General features: G+C 54.5%; 10 protein-coding genes across 10 annotated transcripts; 5 read left to right on the top strand and 5 right to left on the bottom strand.

Moving 5' to 3' along the window:
- Positions 1–117: 117 nt before the first annotated feature.
- V1518DRAFT_439074 (multidrug resistance protein 4) lies at positions 118–946 on the bottom strand (the record flags this gene model as incomplete). Its single annotated transcript, XM_066906387.1, has 6 exons — positions 118–165; positions 245–321; positions 394–408; positions 435–510; positions 541–575; positions 610–946. 6 exons carry the CDS (start codon positions 944–946, stop codon positions 118–120), a joined length of 588 nt encoding a protein of 195 aa, XP_066757715.1.
- Positions 947–2790: 1844 nt separating this feature from the next.
- V1518DRAFT_429302 (uncharacterized protein) lies at positions 2791–2970 on the bottom strand (the record flags this gene model as incomplete). Its single annotated transcript, XM_066906123.1, has 1 exon — positions 2791–2970. One exon carries the CDS (start codon positions 2968–2970, stop codon positions 2791–2793), a length of 180 nt encoding a protein of 59 aa, XP_066757714.1.
- Positions 2971–3989: 1019 nt separating this feature from the next.
- On the top strand, positions 3990–4824 carry V1518DRAFT_421932 (uncharacterized protein). Its single transcript, XM_066905333.1, has one exon. It carries the CDS (start codon positions 4042–4044, stop codon positions 4564–4566), a length of 525 nt encoding a protein of 174 aa, XP_066757713.1. The 5' UTR covers positions 3990–4041; the 3' UTR covers positions 4567–4824.
- Positions 4825–5787: 963 nt separating this feature from the next.
- On the top strand, positions 5788–7293 carry V1518DRAFT_421929 (fatty acid desaturase-domain-containing protein). Its single transcript, XM_066905332.1, has one exon. It carries the CDS (start codon positions 5846–5848, stop codon positions 7034–7036), a length of 1191 nt encoding a protein of 396 aa, XP_066757712.1. The 5' UTR covers positions 5788–5845; the 3' UTR covers positions 7037–7293.
- On the bottom strand, positions 7152–8535 carry V1518DRAFT_107473 (glutathione S-transferase). The gene is made up of 3 exons (XM_066900665.1): positions 8304–8535; positions 8008–8245; positions 7152–7951 (listed from the first exon to the last, which is right to left on the bottom strand). The coding sequence occupies exons 2-3, from the start codon at positions 8076–8078 to the stop codon at positions 7282–7284; spliced, it is 741 nt and encodes a 246-aa protein (XP_066757711.1). The 5' UTR covers positions 8079–8245; positions 8304–8535; the 3' UTR covers positions 7152–7281.
- A 971-nt stretch (positions 8536–9506) lies between these two features.
- On the top strand, positions 9507–12728 carry V1518DRAFT_397364 (10 TM acyl transferase domain found in Cas1p-domain-containing protein). The gene is made up of 2 exons (XM_066901823.1): positions 9507–9667; positions 9734–12728. The coding sequence occupies exons 1-2, from the start codon at positions 9568–9570 to the stop codon at positions 12304–12306; spliced, it is 2673 nt and encodes an 890-aa protein (XP_066757710.1). The 5' UTR covers positions 9507–9567; the 3' UTR covers positions 12307–12728.
- Positions 12729–13560: 832 nt separating this feature from the next.
- On the bottom strand, positions 13561–15408 carry V1518DRAFT_387324 (uncharacterized protein; the record flags this gene model as incomplete). Its single annotated transcript, XM_066901714.1, has 3 exons — positions 14975–15408; positions 14796–14929; positions 13561–14714 (listed from the first exon to the last, which is right to left on the bottom strand). Coding segments are annotated over exons 1-3 (1698 nt in total), but the record flags the coding sequence as incomplete, so codon positions are not given.
- Positions 15409–15419: 11 nt separating this feature from the next.
- V1518DRAFT_421921 (zinc-finger of mitochondrial splicing suppressor 51-domain-containing protein) lies at positions 15420–17058 on the top strand. Its single transcript, XM_066905331.1, has one exon. It carries the CDS (start codon positions 15483–15485, stop codon positions 16833–16835), a length of 1353 nt encoding a protein of 450 aa, XP_066757708.1. The 5' UTR covers positions 15420–15482; the 3' UTR covers positions 16836–17058.
- A 5095-nt stretch (positions 17059–22153) lies between these two features.
- V1518DRAFT_446353 (ubiquitin 3 binding protein But2 C-terminal domain-containing protein) lies at positions 22154–24188 on the top strand (the record flags this gene model as incomplete). The annotated part of the gene is made up of 3 exons (XM_066906473.1): positions 22154–22390; positions 22442–23236; positions 23381–24188. 3 exons carry the CDS (start codon positions 22154–22156, stop codon positions 24050–24052), a joined length of 1704 nt encoding a protein of 567 aa, XP_066757707.1. The 3' UTR covers positions 24053–24188.
- Positions 24189–24245: 57 nt separating this feature from the next.
- V1518DRAFT_421909 (glutamate-5-semialdehyde dehydrogenase) lies at positions 24246–25662 on the bottom strand. The gene has a single exon (XM_066905330.1). The coding sequence runs from the start codon at positions 25637–25639 to the stop codon at positions 24326–24328; it is 1314 nt and encodes a 437-aa protein (XP_066757706.1). The 5' UTR covers positions 25640–25662; the 3' UTR covers positions 24246–24325.
- Between the last annotated feature and the right edge of the window lie 169 nt (positions 25663–25831).

Below are 25831 nucleotides of genomic sequence, written 5' to 3'. Positions count from 1 at the left end.
ATAATTTAAGACTACCCCACTCTAGAGCTACAATGAGTACCCAAACGATGATATATATCAACAAATCCTTGTTATGCATCTGTTGCGTCTTCTCAATGCTTCGCATTGGCACAAAGTTCATAACACTTGCCCGCGCATTGCAAGCAACTCCTGATGCTTTCCAGGCTATACCACAACTCTGTGGTCGATCTCCTAGATGATATCAGTGTTCCGAATTTGTGCTGAGGCGACGTGAGATTGCAACGGTAGTGCGTCTCTCTGCAGCGGCGTCTAAAGCTGCTTGCACGATCATTTCAGATTCAGAGTCGAATGTGGACGTGACTTCGTCAAGCAGGAGCACATTGGGATTTCCGATTAATGCACGAGCAATTGCAATTCGTTATTTTGGGTCACCGGAGAGGAGCGAGCCTTTCTACCCGCAAGTCGTGTCCTACCGTCCGGCAGAGAGGTTATGAAATCATGGATGTTGGCCCGGCGACACGCCGAGATGACGTGTTCGTCAGATGTCGACTAGGGCTCGCGTGGGCTTCCGAGTTTCACATTCTCGCGGATCGTACCGGTGTCGAGCGTAGGCTCTTGCTGTACGAGAGCGATTTCTTCGCGCGATACTGGTTATGTTGATCGACGCGATGTCTTTCCCATCGAGAAAGATTTTGCCGGCGAGTGGGCGGTAGAAGGATTCAATGAATCTGACGGTCGTGGATTTGTCGTATCTCGAAGCACCGACGAGCGCGACGTACTGGCCTCTGTTCACCTTGAGATTCAGGCCACAGAGAATGGACACCACCCCGTGTGTGGGGTACCGGAAGTGTACTCCCTCGAACTCGACCGCGCCAGCAAGAGTTTCGGGATCAATATCGTTACCGGCGTCACTCCACGTGTCGGCAGTAGGAACGACGGAGAAGAGGCGCTTAATGTTTGCGACTGCCACACGCGCTTTGCCCATATCAGGTGTGAACGCGAAGATTACGCCGGTGGCAAGCGCACCGATCGCGGCGGACATGTAAGTCATGTAGAATTGGTATAACAAGTGCACGCATGAAATGCGTAGCTGCGTGGTAGTGATGAAGTGGTAATGCGTCATTACATCCTTCTCGTGGTTGAGAGCAACGACGATTTTTCACAGCAACCACGACTTTGCCAGTGTACGAGCTGGATTTATTGTTACCTTGACATTGATCTGGAATTGACAGAGCACCCAGAAGCGAGAATACCCGGAGGAGACGATGAGGGACATGCAAGAATGGCTAATAGCGCGAGTTGCTACGCCGTCACGAGGGAGAGAGCATCACGGCTTTCTCGTGCACGTCCCTGTCGGAGAGCGCCATAGTTGTCGAAGTTCTGATGCTGGACGGCAAGCTTAGGTAAAGGAGCTTCGAGATTATCATTGATGAGGATGAATAGACATGGCGTGTGTGCAGTAGTCGCCAATAATCAGGCCAGCGTTGGAGCCAATCCTATAATGGCAGCAACGGGGCACTATCTCTGGCTTGTACCGGCCATCTGAGATGCCAGAAGTCGGACTTCCTTCTCTTAGCATCCATCTTAACTACCTCCTATCCGGCAAATTCGATAACTTAGCTATTCTGTGAAATCGCCCATACGCAATTTTGATGAAGAACTTCGTGTTGTTGTGGCCATTGCGGGTGCTTCATTAACGCAGGACTAGGTCTGTGCTTCAACACCGTTATCGATAAGACTGCGGGAAAGTTAAACGTTGCCGTGCCCTGTTCGGAGCCTTGCGGTTTTAAGCCGCGCGTCCGTCCTCCTTCGACGTCACTGCAGTCGGTCCACTACTTCTTCGACTTGGAGAGCAGACGGGATTGATCCTATGAGGCGGATACAAAAGCTGCGGATTCAGTAAGTGGGCGAGGAGTGAGATTTATCCGCGGATAGTAGTTAAACTGTTGAGGTGATAGCTGTTGTATATCGTTGGCTGTTGGTCTGAACGATTTATCAGACAGCTGGAGCTCTGGGTACCACATTTCAGCCGATTCTCGTGTCTACACAATGTTGACTGAAACTATGTTGCATGTATCGCTCTCGGCTAGACTTGAGCCGGCTAGACGTGACTCCCTGGCAAACTGATATACCAGTCTGACATCCAATCATCGCAGGCAATCAAGCAGACTTCCTATCATCATTCAAATTCTCGATTGCTGTCTAGCAGCACATTGTCCAAGTCACGAATAAGAAATGGCGAGGCTCAAATTTCGAAGCTGACGACATACCGACCAAAGACGAGGCTAACACCTGACACAATCTACAGTATTTCTTAATGCAGCAAGAACCAATAATGTTATTGCAACTGGATCAGAACAATGAGAATAACAATGATTAGTTCCGTTACTTATAGGATGATAAAGTAAATCTACTGATTATGACCCAGTCCCAAGACGTTTACCGAGAAGAGCGCCGTTGTCATGAACATCTGAATCCAACTAGCCCTCGCTAGCCTGCTTAGGATCTAACCGCTGCGACTTCTCTCTAATGCGACAGCCAATAGTAGACCGATGAAGTGTGAGCTTATCTGCGATTTCCTGCTGCTTGCAGAAGAGGTTCCGCGTGAGCATCCTCGATGCCTCAGCTGAGATGCAGTACTAAATGAACACATTCGTTCTGTTATATTTTGTGCGACCTATGTTCTGCGACGCTCATTTATTGAGCTTGATCTAGCCTCTGGGAAAGTCCGAGCTTGTCTGCGAGTTCCTTCTGTATGCATTCGAAGTTCTCTGCGAGGATTATATACGCTTCTTCTTCGTGTTGCGGTATCATTGTAACCAAAGTATGTCATCGCTGCTCGTATATCATTGACGGCTGCTCCTGGAAGTAGTTGCCGACGGCGCTACTGGAGAGGCCGAGTATTTCTCCGAGTTGCTGCAGCGTGTACCCCGGATTATCAGCGATCAACTTACACGCGGTTTCCTCGAGGTGCGACATCAGCCTCGCACGGACTTGGTCGGCTGTCATTTTATGACGGTAGGTCGGACTGGTGCAGTGTCTGTCAGTGCCAATCAGGCACTTCGCGTGTACGACCTGGTAACTATCCTGCGCGTCGTTGATATGGCAGCGCGCTTGACCACTGCCTACTTCGTGTTGACGATGAACTTGACTGCTGTCGACACTGCCGTGATTGTATAGTTTCGGCAGCTTTGTAGAGTGCTAGACAATTTCATATGCGGTCGTGCATCAATAACTTCATCCACGGCATGCTCGACAATCGTAGCGACGGTTAGTTGCAGTTAGATGGAGCGACGACAGTACGCGTGACATGTTGCATGGAGGATTTCAAGCCGGGCCGGCATATGTGTGTGATACGCTCGTCTGCTACGTCACGAACTACGCTGCGTGCGATTAGCAGATGTCGCGATCTTCTTGCCTATTCACGCATGTCACGCTTTACTCACCTGCCTGTAGGAAGCATTGCGCTAGTTATCAGCCATACTTGCATCTGCATCCGTCCTTGTATGGCGTTGCAGTCTGGTAGCCGCGTAAGCGAGAGGCATGCGCGGCGCGATCTGCGCACTAATGCAGTACCGTACGCATTATTAAATTTTCACTGAGCTATGTAGTTTAATTAATCTACTGCACTAGATCAAAATGTGTACTAGCTTGATAAATATGTGAGAGTTAATCGTACGTCAGCTTTCGATGCGAAGAGAGAAAATAGGCGAGCGAGGATGGTAGCCGGTGGAGGGCTAGTTTGGCAGTCATCGTCATGAGCAGATTTAGGTGCTCAAGCTGGTTCAACGGAGCGGGAAGATAGGGATAGCTAGATTAAAGTGTGCGTCGTACGCGATCGCGGAGCGGCGTGTGTGGCAATTATTGGCGCGGTAGTCTATCCTGGAAGACAAGTATGCCAAACAAAAACCATTATAGCTGGAGTCGTTCTGCTGGCTGAGAGCCGACGCATGCTGTTTTGGTTGCTGCGTGCAGACCCCCGGGAATAAATGCAAGCCAGTCTGAATGCAAATCCCAGCAGAGTACGGCATACTTGAAAATCGCCACTACGTAGTTGCAGTCTTGCTGCTAACCACAATCATGTACACGACCAGAAGTGTATCCAAAGCGCAGGGCTCGTTCATATCCGAGCTCCCTTCTAGCTACGCAGCCCTGAGCAAGAGGACCGCCGCAGGCCTTGGCTCCCCGCGCCGAAGCAAGTCGCTTAACACCGGCTCAACCGAGAACCGCAGACCGCGCAAGAAGCCAACCGTGCAAAATGACAAGTCGACACCGTACAATTTCTACGCCAATGCCCTCTGGACGGATAACTACAAGCTTGAATCCGTCGGTGCGCGACAGGGTTCAAACGACACGGCGGACTTAGCCCGTGTGCTCTTCACGATTCTCGGCGCGTGGACAATACTGATCGTGTTATCCCGCATGATGAGTGGCACGCTTGTGCGTGCGATCGGGGCGGAGAACGAAAATAAGTCCGTGGTGCTATTTTATATCGGCATGGCGAGCGGTGCGATTGGGGTTGTATGTTGGAGAGCGTGGGAGCAGAGAGGTAAGCTCAACGACGACAGGCGCGTGGAGGCAGGTGAGGAATTTAGACGGTTTTGAAAGGGCTGGGCGAGCGAGAAGCCGAAGCCGAGCGGGGCTGTGTCGGCCGCTGAGCGAGCCAAGCGGGTGTCTTGTTGGTGGTTTTATTGTTAGCGCTTAGCAGCGCACTTTCGCACAAGTGCGACAGGACTGCACTGCAGAGAGCACGAGCGGAGTTTCAGAAGCCGGATTGGCGTTTCGGGCATGGTTATGGATTGCGAGAGCTGCTGGTGATCGCAGCAATAAAAGTGTACAGTTAACAGGTTGGGCGAGAAGAGTAGAGCGGAGAAGACAGACCTCGAAATAAGGGGCGCGATCTGATAAACCAGCCGATCTGATAAGGATGGCGAACCTGACAGGCTGCGTGTACGCAAGCAGCGACAAAGCCCAACCGGCGGGACGCGCTCAAAAGGGCGACAAATCGGACAAGTTGCTCTGCTTTTAGCTTTCTGGCGAATTAGCGATGCTCGGCGTCGGACCGCTGCTGTGGAACTGGAGCTGTGGGAGAGGAAGGGAAGTGTTGGGGCGGGTTGGCGGTTGACTGGCGTAACGGACCGCCAGGCTAGGGCTGGGGTTTTGTGTGCGGCGCAGTCTGCCAGGGCCAGGGAACCCATTTTTTTTATGGGGAGCAGAACAGGCGCAACAGCGCGGCCGCGACGCAATTGCCCACTACAGCAATTGCAATTACCGCCGGCGGACGATACGGTCGTCTGCGACCTCGTCTGCGGTGCGTGGAGAGGGGAGTCCAGAGAATGGGCGCGGAGACGCGGCGGAAGGGCGGCAGCGAGGCAACTCGGGTGAATTGTTGTTGGGGCAGGCGTTTACGGGTTTACCCGAGACAGGCCGACCCGGTGTGTGGCCGCACACACGCCACCCGCGATTTATGTCAGCGAAGAAAGGAGGCTGAGTGAGCGGGCTTTGTTGTATATGGTCAGCAGCTGACCTGCCTCAGACGACGAGGGAGACCCGGGCAGGCCAGGCCCACCGTGCGCACTGACGGCTTGCGGACGACTGTATCATACGCGAGCAGCGGCGGAGGAGGCGGAGAGACGAAGCTGCGACTGCGCCAGAAACAAGACCAAAGTGTGGGACGAGGAGAGTAGCAGGAGGAGAAATAGTGGAGGAGAATGTGAGAGCGATTAGAGTAGAACTGTGGAAAAGGCGAGCGGTGAATGGCGTTTGGCGGCGCGGTGAAGAAAGTCGTTTGGGCTGGTGCCGGCTTTTTGTCTTTCCAACTCTCCTCCGCTCTTCTTCTTCCCAGGCCCCCCCTCCCCAGGACCGATACACCCCCTCCGCCACTATGTCGTCAACGCAGACAACCACTACCACCGAGAAGGTCTACAAGGACGCGCTCGGGCGCGACTTCGTTCCGCCCGACTTCACGATCAAGGACATCCTTGATGCCATTCCCAAGCGCTGCTTCGAGCGCTCGCTCTCGCACTCCATGCTGTTTGTTCTCCGCGATGTTTTCTACTCCAGCACCCTCTTCTTTCTCGCGACGAACATCCACTACCTGCCGTCCGTCTACCTGCGCTTCGCGGCATGGACCGTGTACACCATTGCACAGGGCATGGTCTTCACCGGCTTCTGGATCCTTGCCCACGAATGCGGCCACGGCGCGTTCTCGGACTACAGGCTCATAAACGACATTGTTGGCTGGATTCTCCACTCCACGCTCCTCGTGCCGTATCACTCCTGGAGAATCACCCACTCCAAGCACCACAAGGCCACCGGCCACATCTCCCGGGACATGGTTTTCATCCCCAAGCAGCAGGAGCGATACCTCCAGTCGCGCTACATCACCGAGCTCGCCGAGGAGGCCCCCATCATGACCCTGTACTTCCTCTTGGTCCAGCAAATCTTTGGCTGGCCGGCGTACCTCGCTGTGAACGTGACCGGCCAGAAGTACAACGTGCCCTTCTACAAGCTCTCGCACTACCTGCCCTCCGCACCCATGTTTGACGCCAAGGACTTCTGGGACATCATCATCTCCGACGTTGGAATTGCACTCGTGTCTACCCTTTGCTACCTCGCCATCCAGAAGTGGGGTGTCGCCAACTTCGTCCTCTACTACTTCATTCCTTACCTCGGTGTGAACCACTGGCTCGTGTGCATCACCTATCTGCAGCACACCGATGCGTCTCTCCCTCACTACGACGCTTCCGAGTGGAACTTTGCCCGTGGCGCCGCAGCCACTATTGACCGTGACTTTGGCTTCATCGGCCGCCACGTCTTCCATGAGATCATCGAGACCCACGTCGCTCACCACTACTCCTCTCGCATCCCCTTTTACCACGCCGAGGAGGCCACCGTCGCCATCCGCAAGGTCATGGGCCAGCACTACAAGCAGGACAAGACGAACCTCCTCGTTGCGCTGTGGAAATCTGCGCGCACTTGCCAGTTTGTGGAGGGCGACGGAGTCAAGATGTTCAGAAACGGAAACGGCATCGGCCCCAAGCCGGTGTACATGTCCCTGAAGAAGAAGGAATAATACCCCCATAAGGGGACCCCCAAAAGATTGTTTTAAGAACCGTTCGTGCGGGTTACTTGGCCCTAGGCGGATGGTGGTGTCACTGGTGATATTAATGAGTGTGTGTGTGGGTATAGAGATATCCGACTGGATTTAGATTGTTATTTGTTGAACTATCACTTCGCTTTCCTTATATACAACATAGCAGCTAGATTTTGTATTTCCGCGCGGGTTATGTCACAACATGTTCGTAATAGATCGAATCCTCACAACTTAACGATCGATCCAAAGCCCTGCTCTGCCACGACTTCGTCCGCACGCTTGTACGCCTCCCGTGCCTGCATTGCCTCCAGCCATCGGTACAGGAGCGGGTACTTTTCCTGCGTTAGTCCCGCTCTGAGCACCGCCACCTGCAAAGGGTATATCAAAATTATATCCGCGCCGGACAAGGACCCACCAACAAAGTAGCCAGTGCTGCTGTTTGCTAGTTGTGATTCCAGAAACTCGAGCTGCGAGGTCGCGTCTGGGCCCGCGAATGCATCGTCGGTTTTATTCGCGATCGTGCGCGCAATGGGACGAATGAAGAACGGCACCTTCGCGGAACGAATGTTGTTCGTCACGAACAACAGCAGCATGATCGGCATCAATGAGCCCTCGGCGTAATGCAGGTAGTACTTGACCTTCATCTCCTCTCCCTCAGTTTTCGGCTTCATGTCCTTACCGTACTTGGAGATCAGATACTCGATGATCAACCCCGACTCTGCGATGATCATGCCGTTATCCTCGAGGACTGGGGATTTGCCGCGAGGATGCACTTGTTTGAGCGCAGGGTCGGCGAGGAAGGTGCGAGGATCGCGTTTGTAGACTTTGAGCGTGTATGGCAGGTGGAGTTCTTCGAGTAGCCAGAGGATGCGGTGAGAACGTGACTGCTCGAGCCTGTGTACCACGGGTTAGTTTCGCTAATCCGGCTCTTGAATTGTGGAGATAGGTACCAGTGCAGTACGAGCGTGGGCGCAGGAGTGGGCGCCGGCGCTTCTGTGGCGGGTTCGTAGGTGGATTCCATGGCGGTCGAAGAGATAAGGATACAAGAAGATGGCGGTGGTGGGAGATATATGTGCTAGCACTCCCGTCGGGGCGCGTGCGATGGCGGGGATCATCATCGCGCGGCTCATCGCGATGATCCCCGCCGGAGAGCACTCGTCATGACAATCACATGCAAACCGGTAGTCACTATCAAGCTAAAGCAACCAAGCAATCAACGTAGCACATTGAGCTTTCGATAAATTACCATAGTTTCAGTATTTTCGTGCACTTTCACGAAGTAGCTGGCCGTATGTTCAAACCCATGTAATAGCGCATGGCTGGATTAAAGTTTCTTGATCTCCAGATCAGGTGACTAGTATCCAACCTTGGGGACTGCGGTGCCGGCCGTGTTCTACGGCCGCAGATTCTTGGGTGTTGAGAAGACGAAGAGAATTCTGGGCCAACTTTGCAGTTTGAAATGGCTACATGCCTATGCCAGTGCTGGTGTCACGACTAGCGATTCTGCGCTGAAAACCGCGCTGGTTGACTCGGACGTGACGCGCGCGTTGCCGTCAGTCTGCGTGCGTTACTTTCATTTCACGCAACTTCATATGCGCGTGACACTGATGACGCTCGGTTTATAGACCACACCAAGTTCCTGATCCGCTTATTTCGTTTAGCAAATGAGAATATGGGGAGTCCGACGGCACTAGAATGCGATTGGAGATTGATGAGAGCGGCGGAGCATGATCAACGCAGATACAGATCGGATAGCGGACGCGCCGTGCATGACTCGGCCAGCCGTGGTACGTACAATCTACCCAGACAATTCTCGGTTAGCGCGCATCTTGTCCGCTCTTTCACTACAGCATTCCGTTTGACGACACCTAAACGAAAGTCCGCATACACAACATATTGTGCACGCGGAGAAGAACATGTGTCGACTTGGCCAGCGCGCAGCACGCGACCTTGTATGTGATCGCATCCGCGGCAAATGAGGCTCTCGCGCTCTGAAAGAGCGCACCGCCGCATGGCTTCGCCATGGCCGTTAGAGTTCGTGCGGCCACTATGCTAGCGGTCTGCCGGGCCGGCCTGCGTGAGCAACGCCTGGGCTGCTGTTTTGCTTATCGCAAGATCCTGCTCTGCCTAACCCGCCAACTATTCCAGTCAATGTGCACACAGGATGGAGGCGGACGGCCCCGGCGACGGGCGGTCGGTCAAGTCGCGGAGCAAGCGCGGCTTCAGTACAGCCGCCCCGAATATCTGAGGTTTGGTCCTCAAAATCCGCGTCAGCCGCATGGTACGCACAAACGCGCCAGCACACACGCGTCTATGTCACAACTTCACTACTACGCCGCATCTATACCATATAATTAGCGCCGCCATGACGACTGCGCTGGTGTGCAGCACGAAACGCGCTCCGAGCTCCCATGGACGCCGCCAGGCCACCTTCACTTGACTCCCCGTCTGTCCTCACCAGTCGCACCGTCAGTTGCTGCTGCCACGCACACTCTTTTCGCATTGTGACAATGCTGTCGTCTCTCGTTTCTGCCAGCGCGGTTAAGCAGCTGTTTATTGGCTATGGCGCAGTGCTCCTCGCCATCGCGCTCGTGCGCGTCTTCACGACTGGTACGTCGCTTGTGTCGGGAGAAGATCCGCGAAAATTGTGCCATGACTAACGATGTGATTCCCCAGACTCCGCGGACCCGTACCACTGCAGTTCGCTGCTCAACACTGGTCGCTTCCTGGACGTCGAGAAGGGCGCCGACGGGCCTGTCCCCAAGAACTGGCAGCCCAACAACTGTCTGTTCCATTCCTACAACAGCAAGGAGGCCGTCACCTGTCTGCGCAACAAGCAGGTTCTCTTCGCGGGCGATTCCAACGTGCGGCAGTTATTCTGGGAGTATGTCCGCACGATCGATCCGGACGTGGAGGAGTCGCACCAGAAGCACGCAAACATCCACTTCTACAAGGACGGCGTCGAGATCGAGTTTTTGTGGGATCCGTATTTGAACTCGACCTCAAAGTCGCGTCTCGCAGAGTGCCGCAGCGAGCATTTGTCCAAGTCGAACTCTCATATTGTGCTGGGTAGTGGGCTGTGGTACTCTCGGTACGAGGGTCCGCTCGCATTAGCGGAATGGACGAAGAACATGGAGTGGATTGCCTCGACGTTGGAGACGTGCAACAGCTACTACAAGACGCCAATCTTGCTGCCGGTCACCGTGCCTCTGTGGAATGCGCTGCGCGAGGATCGAGCAAAGACGATCAAGCCGACCGACATTGAATACATGAATAAGTATATTCAGGGCCTTCAGACAAAGTACAACATGATCGTGCCGACTTCCCTGAACGAGATGATGGTTGATTATCCGTCTGCGTATCTTAACGACGGTCTCCACGCACAGCCGGCTGTTGTCAAGGCAAAGGCTAATGTGCTTCTCAACATGTACTGCAACCAGGAAGTCACTGCCGCGCGCGGGTACCCGATCGACAAGACCTGCTGCTACCGCTACACGATGCCGAACTTTTTGCAGTTCTTGATTCTACTCACTCTCGTCCTTATTGTTCCCCTCTTGTACATCGCGTCTGTGCGACTTTTCCCCATCGACTTCCGCCAGCTTCGCACCGAGGGCTTCCCTAGTAGCAAGAATGCGGTTCTCTCCGCGAGCTTGGTCATGTCGATCGTGTTGACGTACTGCTACATCACTGATCGCACCGGACTCTTTGAGAAGATCAACAAGCAATACGTGCCGTTCGACTTTGTTGTCATGACCGCCGCTACCGTGATCTTCGGGGCGTTGACAATCACCAAGTCTGACTCTGAGCAAGGTTTTATGGGCCGCGACCAGAGCGATGAGTGGAAGGGCTGGATGCAGATCATGGTTTTAATCTACCACATAACCGGCGCGTCCAAGGTTCTGCCGATTTACAAGCTTATTCGGGTTATGGTGGCCGCGTACTTGTTCATGACTGGCTACGGACATACGATTTACTTCTACAAGAAGAATGATTTCTCGCTGAAGCGCGTTGCCAACGTGCTCGTGCGTCTGAATTTGCTGTCCGCGGCGCTGGCCTACATTATGAACACAGATTACTTGTTCTACTACTTTGCGCCGCTGTCGAGTTTCTTCTTCATGGTCGTGTACTTGACCATGCGATTCCAGAGCAAGAACAACAAGAACTTTAAGTTCCTCATGGGCAAGCTCGTCGTATCTAGCATTGGTTTGCAGATCTTCCTGTCACAACACGGCTTTCTTGAGGTGATTTGGTTCTTCTTGGAGAAGCTCTTCTTCGTCACGTGGAACTTGCGGGAATGGCGTTTCCGCGTTCTATTGGATCTGTGGATTGTTTACATCGGCATGTTTGGCGCAATTATCTCGATCAAGGTCGCGGAGCACAAGGTCCTTGCCAACCCCGCATGGCCTTCGATCCGTGTGCTTGTCCTCAGCAGCTCCGTCGGCGCAGTGTTCGTGTACTACCTTCTCTCGCTGCTGTGGAACTCCAAGGTCGACTACAATGCGCACCATCCGTACATCTCGTTCATCCCGATCTTAAGTTTCCTCTTCCTCCGTAACGCGACCTCGTCCATGCGCAACCACTACTCGACCATGTTTGCATGGATCGGGAAGTGCTCGCTCGAGACGTTCACGCTGCAGTTCCACATCTGGATGGGCGCGGACACGAAGGCGATGTTGACGGTGTTGCCGGGCAATTCCACGTCATCAAAGTGGGCGAATCTGGTTGTGCTGACCCCGATGTTTTTATATCTTTCGTATTTGACGGCTGGCGCGACGGGAAAGCTGACGGCACTGATTGTGAACGGCACTGCAAGCGCGCCGAGACGGCCAGCGCCAACGCCGGCGTTGCCGGCGCCCGTACAAGCAGTGAAGGCGGAGGAGATTAGCGAGAAGGCTACCGTTGAGGAGGCGCCGGCCGCAGCTGAGAAGGTGGTAACGACGACGGCGACGACGCAGAGCACCGAGATCTCCGCGAGCACACCAGCTACCCCAGCTGCCGCCGACGTGGAGAAGGGCAACTTCGAAGAACCCGCGAAGGCCGCGAATGTCGTTCAGGAAGAGCCTGCGAGCGGCCTCATCGCAACGATGTTACAGCACCCGTTCACTGCGCGGATCATCACCAACCCCGGTGTCCTCATGTTTGCGAAGCTCGTCAAGAGCGATCTTCGCGTACGGCTAATATTGCTGCTGGCGATGATGTGGGCATGGAACATCGGATTTGCGGTCACAGGATCCTTGCCGCAGAGGTAGTATGCGCGGACTGGAATGGTTAGTAGGGTAGAGAGAGTAGTGGGGTGTTTGAGTTGCTTTGTATCATTTTTGTTCGTCATGTTCGCCATGTATTGGAACGTCTCGTTTGCATATCCAATCAGAATAAAGAAAATAATTAATATAGAAGATAAGTCAGCACTAATCAGCATGAACAACTGACGCCCATCGCCGAATTGTCTTGCGACTTTGTTCTCCTGGGCTGTACGGAGGAGTAGAGCTCGCTATCCGAGCCGTTTGTGGGCCATCTCCCTATCTGCTCACGAGCGTTGTTACTGTAGTCACAGTGGACGCGCGTAACTACGAGCGGGTTCAATTCAGCGGAGGAAAAAGCCGACGCGGCTTTAGACTGCGCGACTTCTTTCGTGATTTTCGGATTGATTGATGATGGTCCCTGTGGTGGCCCATGGGTTTTTGGAAGTGGGACGCGTGGAAGGGTCCTGGCGCACATGCAAGTTCGGTGGCTGCTTGGCAGTTCAGTTACCCTACCAGGGCCGTGCCACGCGCGATATTCCGGCGAGAATACCAATGCAGTTCTCCAACCTCTGCGTACAGTCCCAATTTGCTGCGCGACAACAAGATAAAGTTGGGTAAACGTACGAAAGACATATCTCGTGGAAAAATTCGGAGGCATACCCTAACCCGGATATTGCGTGGGAATACAAATGGTATTCTCAAACTACGTAGTATCTGAATTGTTCTTGTTGGAGTCGGAACACCCGCATAAGGAAACTGGGAAAGTTCTGCAGGATTCGGACTCGCCCTTAGCTTAGGCCTGGTTAAAAATTTTCGACTGGACGTCAAGTGATTGTAACCTTCCAGCATCCGACCCTGCACCAGACATTTCGTAATCAGAAGACTGCCATGACAGCGATATCAATTTTCGTCCTTGAGAAATATAATACAACCTAACAGCTGGGAGACTTGTAAACATGACACACACATAAAATAAACGCCGTTCCAATGGTCACATGGTAAAATATAGACAGATAGCATGAGTGAATGAGCACAAATGGTGGAGTTTGTTGCGACAAAGGCAATATAGGTAACGAAGTAGATCACAAAACGTTGGTCTCCTTAATTGTCGGCTGGCACTACTTCGGCCTGTGCGTCCTGTGGCTCGTCGTGTGAGCTGGCACCCGCGTCGCCGGTAGTAGTCCCTGTATCTTCTTCGTCTACTTCGGGCAGTAGCAATTGCTGCTCCTGCTCCGCGACTGCACGCTGCAACATCGCCGTCTGCTCCGCCGCCTGCGCCTCACGCACGCGCTGCATGCGCTCCTGTGCTTCCTGGATCACAAGCTCATGCCTATGCCACGCATCGTATACTGCCGGAATCAACGTGCCGATAAACACTACAACGATCCTCTGTATCTCGTGAAAAATCAGCACATACCGCGGTTCCCGTTGCCGCGGTGGCGGGGGCTGCGTGTTTGTGTCCTCAAGAGTGCCGGCGGTGGTGATAAGTCTGTTGATCTCCTCTTCTTCGTAAGGACGGAGGATGACGTTGCGGAGGGTGATTATTCTGTCGCGCAACGACGCGATGAGTGGCATTTGGTGCGCGTTGTTGTTTAACATACCCACGAAATTTGGACGCCGTTCCGCAGGCGCACCTGCCCTTGCGGCTAGATAAATACCTACCACGGCGTTGAGGCGCCATAGGAACATGGCGACAGCGACACCCATGACGCTCCAGAACCGGGTACTCCCTAAATCGCCACCGGCAAACATGCTCACAAACAGCACCAAACGCACGAATAACCATAACAAGGGAACAATAGTGCGTATCCGCTGCATGTGGTGTGGAAAGTCCCAGATCAGCTCGCGCATGTACTCGAGGAACATGAGAAACGGCGGACGTCGCACTTGGTAACGCTGCTGCTGGTTCATCGGCGCGCCTAGTCCTCCTTGCACGGGGTGATCGCCAGCACGGGATTGTAGCAACGCGTTGAAAATGTCTTGCCCGCCATCCGGCGCGGCATGCCCTCCCGCGCGAAAAAATTCATTCAGTTCGGGATGCGAATACTCCACGCCCTGGATCGCGTCACTGACGCCTTCATGTATGAGCACGCCTGCCGCCGCAAAGCCCGCGATGCCCTGTGGCGAGAGCAGGAGCGCGAGCCGGCCGGACTGGGTCACAACCGCCATTGCGTTCCCGGGCGAGAGGAGTGGCGTGCGTGCGAGGGGGTCTTGGTAGATCACGATGTTGGTGCCGATAGGTGGCGGGTGGAGTGTGGTCTGTGGTGGGGCGGTACCGCCGTATGAGGGTGAGAACAGCGGGAAAGGTACGCCGAAGGTGGCAGTTGAGGAGATGCCAGTATAATCCAGATCCGCACGACCCGTTTCGGGTATGCCGAAACCGGAAGGAGTGTGGTACAGTGATGTCAGCGGTACTCGTCCTTCAGCGAATTGATCATGTTCGTCTACTTCCAAAATAGAGGGCGTTGTCCGCTGCGCCTGTGGCTCGTAAGCACGAACGAGCTCGTCGACGATGGTAGCCTTCAGAACCATATGGAAAGTAGCCGCATCCTCGCCATGAACGACCTCGTGCACAGTAGACTCGTCCTGAAGAAACCTGCCTTGAAATATCAATCGAATCGCCGCGTTCCTGTCCGACCCGCGAAAATGCCGGCTGACATTGCCACGCGGTAACGCGCTTGAAGTTGCAGTGGCCGGCTCGACGTCGGCGGCACGAGCAATGGCCAGCAGTTCCCCACTGATGTGCTCAATATCGGCGTTGTACACCGTCCGGGTCCATGGTTCTCCGGTGCCGAAAAGTAGCGCGTCGTTCAGACGCTCCGCGACTTCCCTCTTGACGGCGGCGATTGTCGCATCGCCAGCGACCGCGAACTCCAGCGCGCTCGCGACCTGCGACGGCAGCGCGGCGGGAGACGCAATCCGTAGCGATACCGTGTCACTATTAGACGACGCCATCACTTCCGCTGTCTGTTGGCTCGCAGCACTAAATCGACGCCGTGAGAATAGTGATGGCGATTCAGTGGCAGTCAACGTCGGGGTTGCCAGGTGTTCTTCAGAGTCACGTGACGTCACGTGAGCTCTCATGGCTTCGCTCCGGGATTTTTGTCGTTCGATGCACAAGCGCTTTCAAGCAAGCCGCGACAACGACGACTACAACGACGATCAGACTGCACGCGACGACAATGGCACAAGCCGCGCGGACTCTGATATCAAGTGCATGGCGCTGTAGCTCACGGCTGAATCTACCGGCGCGCCGGAGCACGGTAGTGACATTGCAGCAGCGACGGACATTTCTCATGAAGGCGGTGCGATGGACGCTAGGCTACGGAGACGACACAAAGAAGGACGAGCCGACGTTTGAGAACAGGTTTCATCTGTGGGAAGAGTCACCGTCGCTCGTGCTGCGGAACCGGGCGGCCACGATTAAGGCGCTCGCGCGGTGCCCCGTCACCGACTTGCCAATCCAGTTCACCTGCCCGAACTGCGGCATCCCGACGCACCACGACCGCGCCGCGTGGGAGAAGGACACGCATCATCACGAGAGCGTGTGCGAGAAGCTCGCGCTTGCGAACGTGTATGAGCACGATATCCGCTCGGGGCGCGAATTTCCCGAGTTTGAGATGCCGCCGCCACAGGATATCGACGTGACTATAAATTTCGGCGACTGGGACACGTTCCTATACACACGCGATTTCCATTCCATGGATACCGAGTTCGAGTTTGCGCACGCGACGAAGATTCTGACGTACCCTGTCACTGTTGCGTCGGTACTGCACAATGGATCCCCTTACACGCTTGCGTCAAAACGATTGACCCTAGAGGGTCTGAAATCGCTCGCGGCGTTGCGCTATACACTCTTCCCTGCCGTCGCGCGCACGCGCGCGGGAGCTAATACCGAGGATGAATCGGTGTACCAAGGACAACCTATCCGGTTGTTTGTTCTCGGCGCGCGCTCAGAGTCACAACTGCCATTCGAGATATGGGCGCAGTTACTGTTTGTCTTCGACAAGCCGAACGTGCAAATCCACTTTATTGGCCCCGAGGCTCTGTTCGACAAGAAGAAGAAGCAGTACGTGTACTCACCCGACCCGGTCCACCAGACTCTTACACCAAGCTTCGGCGTGACCTTCCACACTGACTACTTCCACATCATCCACGAAAGCAACCAATTCGTGCCGTACGACCCGTACTACGACGTGTTTTTCCTGTTCCATCCTGGTCTCGGTGCACCGGAGGCGATGCACATGTGGGAAAAATCCGTACCAGCGCTGTTGGAAACCAAATGCGCTATTGTCGTGACGGGCTTCCATGAGGCGGACAGCAAGCGGGACTGGGAGTGGGTGAACGAAAACTTTTCGGAAGAGATGGACGTGCTGATGATGCCGGGGAAGAACTTGTTTGGAAGCACGAGATGGGAGATCAACGATATGCGGCCGGACGACCCGTATCTTGTGAACGACCAGATATTTGCAATTCGCGGAAAGAGATATCCTGCAATCTTACGAGGTGGTGAAGCGGCGGGCGCGAGTACATAGAGGCGCCAACACATGACTTTCAAACACCATTGAGTTTCGTTGTATATAAGCATATTTGTACATACAGAATTCGCACAAAGAACTAGAAAGTTGACTCTGTCTGGATTAGTCTACTCTGACGATACGCGGAAAGTGCAAAAGAGTACATTGGGCGGTACTTAGCTTCTTATTGTCCTGGTTGCGCATTACTACAAAGCTGCAATGGCTATTGACTATTCACGACGCGTCCGAAGATCAGTTCGTAAGCGGTTCCCAGCAAGAGCGAAATGTTGCACTGAATTCACAGCGCAACGTTGCAGAGCGCACTGACGCTCGCAAAATCAAAACGGGACGAGCAAAGTGTAGTATCGTAATGATATGTGTGCACGATGGTCAGCACTTCCAGCCTTCGAAGTAGCTCGATATAATGAGCCACTCGCAAACGCATTCGTCTCCCATGACCAAATTTTCTCCAACCAATGCCATATTAGAAAGCTCAGATATTTCCTTTCCACACTCACAGATGCTATCGCCCACGTCGCCGACTTGTCCATGACTTGGGTCTGTTCGAACACGGAAGTGGGCGTATCATGAACGTACTGGATCTGGAAGTGCTGAGCTCGCAATGATCAGACCAAACCGTAGAGCATAATACTCTATTTGATCTTAATGAACCTTCTGTGTCGTTCACATCTCCGAGTCGTCCATTACTACGCTTGGGCGTTGATGGAGTACGCATCGTCGCACGGGCATTCTTAAGCTCTGTTCCGCGCGCACACAACCACGCGCGTTGTACAACAAAGTCTTCAAGACCTTCGCGCCTTTTGTCACAAGTTAAAAGTTTATAAAAACTCTATTAAGTATAGCGACACTGATATCCGGTGGCCGCAACGAAGCTACAAACAGCGAGCTTCGCCGCGCGCGAAATGGTTTGACCGCCGCCGCCAGTTTCCAAAAATAGCAAGTCCGCTCGATGTTTTCCTGTTCGACCGACCAGCCGCCGCTTTGGCACTCCATCTCCCGGACCTTCCCTGCGCTATGACTTCTTTTTGCTGACGCTGTGCAAATTATGCTTCGCAAAGTGGATGGGAGCGCGGTATTTGGCGGATCGTGGCCCAATGCGATGTCGGGAGGCTCGGGAGGCTAGACGGAAAATGATTGAATCACGAATGCAGCGCTTCGTTAATGCTTTGTTGAAATTTTTATCTGCACGACCGCACTTGGAATTGGCTAACATACGAAGTACGCTTCTGTATATGAACAGGTCGTTTGCATGGAGTATCTACGCGTACATCAATCTACGCGTACATCAACGCTCATCATCCCGATTGTTGGTCCTGGTGTAGGTTGTCCTCTACGTAATACCTACATACCTGTACTGGGCGCGAATTCTCTGTTGTCTTCTAGCATGGCTGCTTGTCCACCAGCCAAGCTTGTGCTAGGTAGATCACGCATGGCGGAGCGGTCCTATGTACATGCTGTGTTTGTTTGTTTACTTGTCAAGAGGGTGCTCAGACCAGAACGCTTGCCAGCTCACGACGGGTCCGAAGACCTGGATCGCCTCCGCTAGATTTTCATGAACCGGCCTACACCGATAGTACTCTGACAAATAATCCGAAATTGGTTTTCGAAAATAGAACAACTTTGGCCGGAGAGATTGAGAAAGTTGAGTGATGCTTTGATACGTTAACTGGTGAAGAGATTCAAGTTGATAGGGTCGCAAATTTGCTCGGTTGTATAGTGTATAGCACAAGGTCAGTCGAAAGCGTTGTATGACCAGGACGTCATTGTTTACCGCCCGTCATCGACTGCGCACCCCAGCCCACGTCATGTCGTCATATTAAGAGTTCAACCAGGCAGCCATGCCAAGATTGAATAGTCACTGTTATGATCTGCGGCTGCCAGCCGTGCCGGCTAGGCTCGCTTCATCAAAATAAACAACCTCTGTTGCCTGAGTTTGTGTTGGTGCAATGGTCGCTGTTGGCGGTGGTGCGCTCGAAAGTATTCTCCGAGGAGCGGAATGTAGTCAGTCACACGGGAGGCTGGACTAGGTGGTTGTCGTCGGTGATTTTGGATGACCGAGGGCCGAGGCTGCCCCGATTTGGCAGGCATATACCAATGCGGACGACGAAGATTATACGTCGTCACAACGATGTGTTGTTGTGCAGCGTTGTGAGCGTGGCAGACTGGTTGGCCTGGATGTATGTACTCCTTTCTTGCACGTAAGCAGGTTGAGGAGATGCGTTTGAAGGCAAATACTATCCATGAACACAAGAATGCAGATCTATAAACATATCCAATTAGGAGGTATACTGGCTATTTACAAGGAGAGGACAAGCACTTTAACGAAGACGCCCTTCCCGCGGACGTACACTCATGCATTGCTCTTTCCGTGAACAGGTCATGCCATGGCGCGGCACGGTGCGCCGTCGAAATCCGCATGCGGTGTTGCTATCTTGGGCGGGGAGCCATATCGTCGTCATGAGCACATGTCTCTTGGGAGAAGGCGAAGAAGAGCAAGCGCAGCCGACGACCTAAACGAGGTAATTGGGGAGGGAAGTTTGTGAGTTGGTCTGGCGAAGCGAAGAGCTCGTGACGTTTGAGCCGCGGACTGGGGCCGCTTGCGCCTTTATGCGCGGTGTTTCAGATCATGAAACCAAATTAACGCGCGGCGTCACCACTGTGGTTCTCGCGCGGTTGATTACTGTCTGATCGCTGGCTTGGAATCGCGTGGCAGGCCGCAATATGCGTTGATGATTAGACTATGGATGGCAGGCCGGCGGAAGATCGGCGGTGAAGTACGACGCGGAGCAGAGGCTTGAAGAGCTTCGTTTCAGCGTGCTCGACGAGGACAACGAACGGGACCTGAAGTTTCACACACAAAAATCAGAGTTCTGTGAACCGAGAGCTGTTCAGTGAGGCGCTGAAACATCTGCTAGAAAATTGGTTAGCCCCATTTTTTCTGACCTCTGTTTGCTGCTGCGCAGATTCTCGCTGGGTATTCGGGCTTGTGTTAGAGTGCCTGCATCATGAAATGGAGCGGCGCGCTGATGGCTACGACTACAGCGTGCTTGAGTCCCGGCAGCGCACTTGACGGGATCAAGCTTCTTGGCTGGGGAGGAGAGTGGAGTGCTTGTTGCTGCTGTTGACAGCTCGGCCGTTGTGACGTAGCAGTTTGCGCAAGGCACAAACTCTGTTCACATGTGTCGACACACGGACGCCAGCGCGAAAGTCTAACTTTGAGCGGGTTGACGAATGACGGGACGCCGCGGATCGCCGCAGCAACGCGCGCAGAGCATCGCCGCGGTGCCCTTCGCATGGCTGATGGGTGCCAGATAAGCAGCAGACACGCAGCGCAGCGCAGCTGACACGCAATTGGACTGTTTCGTTCGCTTGGACGAGCCTGGCTGCCGGGGGAGCGGTAGATTCAATTTACATGCGGCTAGCGTGATAATTAAGGTCGACATTAAGTTTGAGCATATGACGTTGTGAAGCAATTAGGCCTGTTGGGCGTAGCGTCCGCGCAGAGGGCAAACCGGGTTGGATGCCAGACCAGGTCAGCCACGAGCCCAATAGGGATAAGTAATTGGCCCGCACCTCAACGTCGCACTGCTCGCTACACTCAAGACGAACTCACAACGCTGTAGTACGAGAAACGTTAATTGCGCACGTCGACTGACGGCCGCAGAAGTAGGGAGTGCGCGGCTTTCTAGAAAAGGGGCAGAATGGAATTCTAGGGGGCACTGAGGGCATAGACTGGCCGACAGCACCGAGAACATGTGCTGGCTGCGACGGGGTTGTAGATGTAGTACGCTTCGGACGGCAGCGCCTACGGCGGAAAAGTGGTGCGGAGATGGCTGGTCTAGGGCGATTGGACGAGGAAGTCGAGAATAGTGCACGAAGAAGTGCTGACCGGGTCGGTGTATATGGGTGGAGTGAGACAGCAAGCACGGCTTCGCTGATCACCAAAGCAGCAGCCTGTGTTGTCCCTGCGATGGCGGAGGCCAGCGGCAAACAGCCTAGTTGACCAATTGCGTGCGTGCGCAGAGTCAGGTGTTGTGGTGGATCTGCTCCGTAGTCGATTGATTATTTTAGGGCTCGCTGCTCCGGCCGCGCCGCCGGTGTGACACCCCGCAGCAGCGAGAGCCCTTCGCGAGGCGCGACTACGAGTCTTGCGCGCGAGCGCGCGAAGCGGGGCAGGAAGTGAAGACTGACGACGACGGGGAGACTGACGACGCCGGGGCGTGCGGGAACTGACATGTACGTGTAGATAAAAGATGGATCACGCATTGCAGCTCGGAACACAAGGCTACCGGGGGCTGTGAGAGGGCGAGTGGTGAGTGCGGAGCCGGGCACAACGCTCACAAATCAGGAACGACGCGGGAATCACGAGCACGAGAGGTGCAGTGGACCGCGATCAACTGTCGCACAGTCATGGCAGTATGTAAACATTCGTGTTCTAGACGTCCGGACTTGCACTACTGCGACGGACGCAACACAAAGACACTGGTAGCGATGGCCGCGCCAAGACGGACGAACGAAGGGCAGCACGGAGGCTCGGGGTCGTAGGAGGAAACTCCCGGCGGCGAGAAGAGGCCAGCGGACGGGGATAGGCGTAGTGCGAGGACACGCGCAAGGGCTTACGAGGAGCCTACGCAAGGGTCGCCCCCGGAACAGACAGCCCAGCCAGCCCCCGCCCTCTGCACTGGTCGCTATTCCCCAGCGCCTCATCACGAGACGCGCGTTGAGCTGGCACTGCGCAGAGCGACCTGCGTAAACCCCGCGGTCCTGCCCAGCAGCCGCAAACGCGATTCGGTGGTGCAGCTGCCGGCCGGCGCTCCTTCTAGCTCCCCTGCAGATATAGAGAGGTGCGGAGTGCGGCTGCGGCGGGCTGCCGCAGAGCCCTGGACCGGCGCAGAACTGCGCGGTTGCCGCGGAGTGGCTCGTAAAAATAGATCCAACATGCAAGTCTAAATTTAGGGCCATGTTGGTGGACACGGCCGGGTCGTAGCATGAAGGGTAGTGTGAACCACGCGGTGTTGTGCCTGCACTAGCCCGCAAGCGGTCTAGCGCCATGCACCAGGGCATCCTGGCGTGGCACTAGTGTGAGTCGGTTGCGAACCAGGGCGGAACCGTGCAGACGGGTCAGCACGACGCCGCACGCAAACCAATAGGGCTTCCCTTTTGGGCGGGGTGCATGCGCACGGCGTCCCCGATCGAGGCCACGCTCGCACCGAGCACACTTCTGTGTGCGCTGCCTCGCGGCATATATAGCGCCGGATTTCCCTTTCTCTCACGTCCTCCTCTCACACGTCGTAGCTCGCTGCATCTCGCTCGTCATGTACGCAAAGTCTGTTGTCGCCCTCGCCGCGGCAGTTGCTGCTCTCGCCCCCTCCGTCGCCGCTGATTGCTTCCCCTCCGGTGGCTTCTCCCTCTCCTCGTCCGAGGGTGCCCTCGGCCAAATCGCTGACGGCCAGGTCCGCACCTATCTCGGTCAGATTTATGATGGCCAGGTTCGCACCGGCAATGGCACCACCTGCCTGTCGCTGATGTCTACCGGCAATGGAACCCTCTCTGTATGTTCTGTTTGATAATGTGTTTTGATCCTTCTGTCTAACCTGGATCAGGACATCTATGGCCGCCCTTGCTACGTCACCCCATACCACCAGTTCGAGTGTACCGCCGCTCTCCAGGACACCGCCAGCCCGTATGGCTTCTGCTCCACTGGCGGCCTCCTGTCCTACTACAACTCGACCACTTTCTACGCCTGTGACACGGGTGTTGGTGATGAGCAGAACATTTATGTGGAGAACATCTCTGCGTCGGCCTGCACGGCTGTCGAGCTCTACATCGAGAACGAGTATTGCGCTCCCGAGACCACTTGCTCGGCTGTCACTGTTACCTCCACCGCCGTCTCGACTGTTGCCGAGACAGTGACTGTCTCTGCTGTTTCCACGGTCACCGCTGAGGCCACCGTTACTGCTGAGGCCACTGTGACCGCTGAGGCCACTGTGACAGCTGAGGCCACCGTTACTGCTGAGGCAACCGTGACTGTCACCGCCGAGGAGACTGTCACTGCTGTTGGCTCGACCGTCGTCACTCCCTCCACCGTTTATGAGACTGCCACTGTCAGCATCATTGCTACTGAGACTGAGACCGAGGTTGCCACTGTCTCCGAGGTTGCTACCGTTTCGTCGTATGTGACTGTCACTGCTGTTGGTTCGACGGTCGTTACTCCCTCGATCGTCTACGAGACCGCCACCGTCACTGCTACGGTTACTGCGAAGGCGGCTACCGTCACTGTGACTGCTACCGCTGTCTACTCCGAGACTGCGACTGTCACCGTTGTCGAGACTGGCAGTGTCACTGTTGTCAAGTCTGCCACCGTCACCGTTGAGGAGACTGCCAGCGTCACTGCCACCGTCGGAACCACCGAGGTTTCTACTGTCATCGTTCCTACCACCGTCGAGGAAACTGAGCTCTCCACGGTCACTGTTGTCAAGAGCGCGACTGCCACCGTTGAGGTCACTGAGGCTACTACCGTCGTAGTCCCCACCACCGTTGAGGTCACTAAGGCTACCACTGTCGTCGTTCCCACCACCGTCGTTGCCCCTACCACCGTCGTCGAGTCTGAGACTGTCTCAGTTGTGAGCACCGCGTCCACTACTGTCGTTGCCGTCTCTACCGCTAGCGTCGTCTCCACCGTCACTCCTACCACTACCTCCACTACCTCCACCGTCGCTTCCTCCACTTCCTCCGTCTGCGTTCCTACCGCCACCGTCTGGCCCAACCTGATCATCCCCATCAGCAATTCGTCGCCTGATACTGCTCTTGGCACGGGCTATTGGGCTAACATCACCAAGTCTGGCAGCACCGAGCAGGATGTCCTCCTTCAGTACGACATCCCCAGCACCATGACCGGTACTTGCGACCTTCTGTTCATGTTCCCTGACTCGTCTGTCACTTTCCCCTTCTACCTTGAGGGCGAGACAGAGGTCAAGATCGAGGTTGTTGACTCCTTCGATGAGACTGTCACTTGGGACACTGCTCCCACCGGCTCTACCCTGGATACTGTCACCCTGACTCGTGGCAACAACGACACTCTTGCTACCCCCGAGTCGTGCGCGTCCGGTAGCAGCATGAACTATCGTCTGTCTTGTGTAGGTGACTGCGTGATCGAGTACTTCATCGATTACAACCCGCCCCCAGTTGGCACCGTCATCATTGGCTGCGAGTAGTCGGGAGTTCTGTGAGGAAAAGGAATGAGCGCTCGATGTTTGTGAGCAGGCTTTGCTTCTAGCTGATCCTGCTGTGAGCGCGCGTGTCAAAAGATATTATCCTTGTGATGTTTATGTTTGTTCAGGCGCATATTTTCGTTTAATTTATGTAGTGGATATCTCTGGTTTAATTCCATCTGTATTTATGTACAATGTACTTTATGCGGGTTCATATATTGAAAGTCATAAAAATTAGCATAGTTGTGGGTGGAATGTGAAATGATCTTTTAATAACTACACAATCTGTTTATGCTTAAACTCTTTTTTGCCGCCTGCGCCAAGGTATTCAGACGCAACCTGCCCTGATCCGCGGATCTGGTACTGGTACGTGGTCAACCCTTCCAGCCCGACAGGTCCTCGCGCATGGATCTTGCTGGTAGAGATCCCCACCTCGGTGCCAAACCCGTAGCGGAACCCGTCCGCGAAGCGCGTGGACGCGTTCCAGTACACGCCCGCGGAATCGACGCCGTTAAGAAACTTCTCTGCGACGACGGGGGATGCCGTGATGATAGAGTCGGTGTGCTTTGACGAGTGCATGTTGATGTGCGCGATGGCGGCGGCGACGTCGGGAACAGACGTGACCGCAATGATGAGGTCGAGGAATTCGGTATCAAAATCGGCCGGCGTGGCGGGTGTGAATGGGATACTGAGCTTGGTGAGAGTGGTGGCGACTTCGGGGGTGGCGCGGAGTTCGACCCCACTGGCGATGAGAGCGGATGCGACCTGCGGGAACACAGTGTCGAGCGCGGACGTTTGTACGAGGAGCGTCTCGACGGCGTTGCAGCCCGCGACGTAGTTCGTCTTCGCATCGACAACGACCTTCGTCGCCATATCAGCATCCGCGTCCTCGTTGATATAAATCGCACATAGACCATCCGCGTGTCCTAGCACGGGAATCTTTGTAGATTGCTTAATCGACCGCACGAGTGCGTTACTCCCCCGCGGCACAACGAGATCGATGTATGTATCCTGCGCAAGCAAATCGGCGACGGCCTGTCGACTCTCCACAAGTTGCACTGCGCCAGGGGGTATCTTCGTGTCTGCGAGCGCGTCGCGTATTAGGTTTGAGATCGCGGTGAAGGTGTGTAGACTCTCCTTGCCGCCTTTCAGGATCACTGCGTTTGCAGATTTTATCGCAAGCGCAGCAATGTTTGCAATCACATCCGGGCGCGATTCAAAGATAACCAGAAGCACGCCAATAGGGCATGACACCCGACGTAACTCAAGCCCGTCGTCCATCTGGGATTTGAACTGCACCTTCCCAATCGGATCAGGCAATGCAGCAACGTCAAGCACTCCTTGCGCCATGCCGTCGAATTTTCCAGGAGACGCAAGGTCAAGTCTCTTTACGAGCGGACCGGCCACGTTTGTGATTTTCGCCTCCGCAATATCGAGTTCGTTGGCGGCGAGAATGTCGGCTTTGTGAGTTGTAAGCACTGCATATATCCGTTGTAGGGCAACGACGCGGTCGGCGTCGCTGACAGTGCGGAGCACGGCGGAGGCAGCGCTTGCCGTTTTTGCGATTTCCTCGGCGGTTTGCTGGGCCATGGCTTCTAACAATGTATGTGAAGTGGACGGAAAGTCGGCGGTGTAGAGTCATGCAAGTGAGTTTCAAGAAATTTTTGATCACATGATAGACACGTGATATTTATGTCCCTGAACCATTCGCGTTCGGACGCGTCCTCGTCGTGATCTATTCTGAGATGTATGCGGGTGAGGGCTAGAGGTTTAAAGCAATTT

Source organism: Limtongia smithiae (assembly GCF_038497785.1).
Source record: "Limtongia smithiae strain NRRL Y-17922 unplaced genomic scaffold V1518scaffold_12, whole genome shotgun sequence".
Taxonomy (NCBI): domain Eukaryota; kingdom Fungi; phylum Ascomycota; class Lipomycetes; order Lipomycetales; family Lipomycetaceae; genus Limtongia; species Limtongia smithiae.
The sequence above is the reverse complement of the archived record's forward strand: the minus strand, read 5'-3'. Positions and strand labels throughout refer to the sequence as shown.